This window comes from Primulina tabacum, chromosome 14 (genome assembly GCF_025594145.1).
Source record: "Primulina tabacum isolate GXHZ01 chromosome 14, ASM2559414v2, whole genome shotgun sequence".
Taxonomy (NCBI): Eukaryota; Viridiplantae; Streptophyta; class Magnoliopsida; order Lamiales; family Gesneriaceae; genus Primulina; species Primulina tabacum.
The window spans coordinates 6,893,726-6,897,779 of NC_134563.1; the positions used below are offsets into that span (position 1 = coordinate 6,893,726).

General features: G+C 38.7%; 1 protein-coding gene across 1 annotated transcript; it reads left to right on the top strand.

Moving 5' to 3' along the window:
• The first annotated feature begins 228 nt into the window (after positions 1 to 228).
• Positions 229 to 1,215, top strand: LOC142523732 (uncharacterized). Its single transcript, XM_075627466.1, has one exon. The coding sequence runs from the start codon at positions 229 to 231 to the stop codon at positions 1,213 to 1,215; it is 987 nt and encodes a 328-aa protein (XP_075483581.1).
• The last annotated feature ends 2,839 nt before the right edge of the window (positions 1,216 to 4,054 follow it).

The following is a 4,054-nucleotide window of genomic DNA, read 5'->3' on the forward strand; positions in this document are numbered from 1 at the left end:
TTAACATAAAAAAACTTAATATATTTTTTAAAAATTGGGTTCGAGACTTTATTTTAAGAGAAAAATCTAGAATCTAGAGTAGCCATCAACATCAACGTCTGGCAAATCTTCCTGTGGTTTGAGCATAATTTCTTCCTGTACACGTATCGGATACCAGGAACAATTGCATATCTAGATCCGAAGAACTTCTTGCCCTTCCATCGTTTCTACGCTCAAATTGCTGCAATCATGTCAACCGCCAGCCTTAACCTCTGCTTGGTATTATCCGATGCGAAGCGCATGATCAAGGCCAACCGCAGCCATTTCTTGGCCCTCGGACTTCTCTTTGTCCTCCCTCTGTCCTTATCAGCCATCGTGTACCCTTCTTTTTCGCAGCCCGCCTCGATTATGTTCATCTATAATCGACTTTTGTCCTCCTCCACGCTTGTACCCGATGTCGAAATCTCCCCTGTTGACAATTCCGATGTTATTTTCACAGTTCTTTACTCCCTTTTTGTACTGCTGTTAACCCTTTTCACCTCCGCATCAATCACCCATAGCACCTGGAATGGGTTCTTTGGTCGCCCCCTGAATATTACTTCCTCTGTTAAATCCATCCTGGTTTCGTTTTTCCCTCTTACTGTGACGTATATTGTGTCCCTGCTGATACTGGGATTGATTATATTTGCTGTGGGAAGTCTAGCTGCGTTGATGTACGACGGCATCTTGTTCTTGGGAGCTCAAACCGATTTCGGCAACGTATATTTTCCGGTTCTCGTTGTTTTACTCGCGGTTTTGTTTGTGGGGGTGATGATCTACATTCAAGTAGAGTGGTTTTTGGCCTGTGCGGTCGTTGTTGTTGAATCAAAGTGGGGCTTTGAGCCGCTTAAAAGGAGTTCTTATTTGGTTAAGGGGATGAAGTGGATTGCGTTCTCGATTCTTATTTATTTCGCGTTGTCGATTGGATTTTTGTCCGCTTTCTATTCGAGTTCAGTGCCTAGTTATATTAGTAGTGGCTGGATCAGCTGGGAGTTCGGTCTTCCAACTGTTCTTTTCACAGTATTTGCAACTGCCTTGTTGCTTTACAGTGTTGTTGCGACTGCTGTGTTGTTTATATATTGCAAAGCATTACACGGGGAGTTGGCGTTAGAGATGGTGGACGAGTTTGCTCCTCAGTATGTTCGATTGCCATTCGATGGCGATGAGAAGGTTCCTAAAGTTGTTTATGTTGTCTAGAGCCGAGTCGAGGTTGACGAGGTTAGCAGCTTCGCCCTGTGATATAACTGTTTGGTTCTTGTTCTGTTGCTTTTGCATTACATTCCGTCTGGTCAATAATGCGTGTATATTAAATTAAAGTTGTCTGAACCATGTAGCCTTTTGAAGATTTATGTATGGATGTATACACTTTTCCATGTTTCTAAATGTTTGATTTTACTACAGACCCGTATGGTGATTCTGATGATTTAGTCTTGTATCCTACGGCGAGTGTTATATTGGTCGCGGTAATTTCAGTTTTTGTTGACTACTTCGTGCGGTAAAAGAACATTGTCCTAGTTTTAGTGAAATACAGACCAACCTAAATTATACTTTTTGCTCATCTCTTCTCATGTCATTTTACAACGGGAGATCAAGAAAACGAGTAGTTCTCAATACAATTGATTTTAACGATGTTGTAGTGATAAAGAGAGAACGCATTTGGACTTGAAAACTTGTGGTTGAATGATATGAATCTAACCGGGCATGGCGTGCTAATGTTTGGAATGAGGAGATTCGAGGAAGCATTGCCTAGACTCATGAGCAATCAAGGATAGCTTCCAAGCAAGATGTCAAATCTCGAAGGGTTCGTGATGTATGGAAATGAGTTTGGAGGCTATATGATCGTTGTTCAAGTGTTAAATGACGAGGAGTCCAAATCACTTGGCGCTAAGTCGGCCAAATATTACCGTCCAAGCGCGCCCACCTATGGAACAAACTACGAATTCCAGAACCCTCGAACATGACCGCCCGAGCGCGATGTGTCACGCCCCAGGGACGAGGTTGGTCGACACCGGCGTTGCTCTCAAATTTACATTCGAAAACAACGAGCCTCAAAAGTACAAAATTCAGAAACTATTCTTTTATTCATAATACTGAATATTTCATTGTCTGAGACAACCTAAAATAACTAATGTTTTACAGCGAAAATGTAAACCAGACATAACAATGTTTTAACAGATGCAGCAGAATATAAAAACATAAATCAGAACAGAGAAATAACAGTCTTCTTCACCAGTCCCAGAACTGATTATGCTCTTCTTCTCCTAGCAATTATTCCTCGTTCTTATCTGAGATGAGTTTGGCGGGTGAGTGATATGGTTGTCACGCAATAAGTGTGGGCGAGAATAATTCCCAGTTTTCGAAACCATTTTCAACAAAAACAGTAATACAAATAATATACAGAAACTGTTACTTTCAGAACAGGAATCAGTATTCAGGAATAACATGTTTTAGAACAGAAATCAGAACTTAAAGTTTAGCAAACAAGCACTGAGCACGTTTGTGAATTTTATGGCTAAACTGATATCAGTCCCCTATATGTTCTCTCCTCTAAGGGGTGAGACCAGTAATCAATAATCAGGAATCATGAATGTTTCAGAATATATATTCCTACAATTAGTTCACTAGGTTTCAGTGCTTCTAAAATCAGAGATCAGAAATCAAAAATACATATACTTTGCTTCAACACAGAAATTATCAAATCGGTTTCAATATATTTATACATAAGCCCACTTACAGTAATTTGTTAGAAAGTTTCGGTTGAAGTCTGAAATCTGTTTGTTCTCGCTACTGGATTTTTCTGCTCCAAAAAGGGCACTCTCTTAGCACGAATTTCAAGTGATAACTCAAGATTTGTATAACACCAATTCAAAGATTTGATGGTGTTATTTATAGGCAAAATTATGACTGTTAGCCTCCCAATTAATATCCATAATCTGTCATGATGTGCCATTAACAGCCTTTATTCCATGTTAAATGCTTCAGTTATAAGTCATAAGCTGAATCAGTAATTTTCTGCTGGAATCTCGCGCTACTAAACTCTTCTGCTGCTGGATTCTATCTGATGGAAAAATACATGCTGCTGGATTCTATCTGTTTGAAAAATATCAGCTTCTGAAATATTAGTTGCTGCTGGAATTGTTTTCTTCTGCTGGAATTATTTGCATTACTGCTGAATATTGCTAGCTACTGCTGGAAATTCGAGTTCTCCCACGACGCCTTGCGGGAAATTTTTTCTTTACCTAATTTACAGTCCTAATTTTTTTGGGAACTTATCTTTTGATGGTATCTTTTTTATTTGTAAATAATATATACATGAAAATTAATCTTGAGTTTTTATACAATTGATTGAGTTTTTCTCTCAAATTCAAAGCTTGACCTTTGTGTATTTCTCAAATCAAACTTAACAAATACACTTTGTGACGTTGTCGATTGTTCTTCACTCGGATTGTCAAAGACGAGTTCTTTGAAGGTTTGTTTGAGATCGATTGTTATCTCATGAATATTTGTTGTTAGGCTTTTCATAGCTTGGAGATGAATATCACAAATAGATACTTGTTTCAAAAAAATCGGTACAACACAGTGTTTTTTTGTTTCATCGGATCGAGAGTGTGACTCCGTTTTTGAACGCGTTTGTTTTTCACATCATCGAATCACATCATCGAATCACATCATCGAATCAATTAGATTACAAGGGATCTTATATTTACACGTTGTCTTGTCTGCTGTCGTCTCTTTGAGGCTTTAGCTTATGGGCAGAAACAGATTTGAATAGGGTGCCATCCATTTGGTGCACAAATATTTGAGGTGGCTCTTCTCTGTCACGATGAAACACGGTTTCACGAAAACTGAAAATGCAAGAAAAACGTATGCTGTATTAAACGCGATATCATTTATCGCTTCATGATGATGTGATCAAGCAGGACAGAGTGAATGGTAAAAAATGTGCAAGGCACAACAATTAAATGCGCTTTCATCTAAATAATCAGTTAAATTTGATTCCATCACAGTTGGCGTGGACAGAAGAGACTCAAAGACT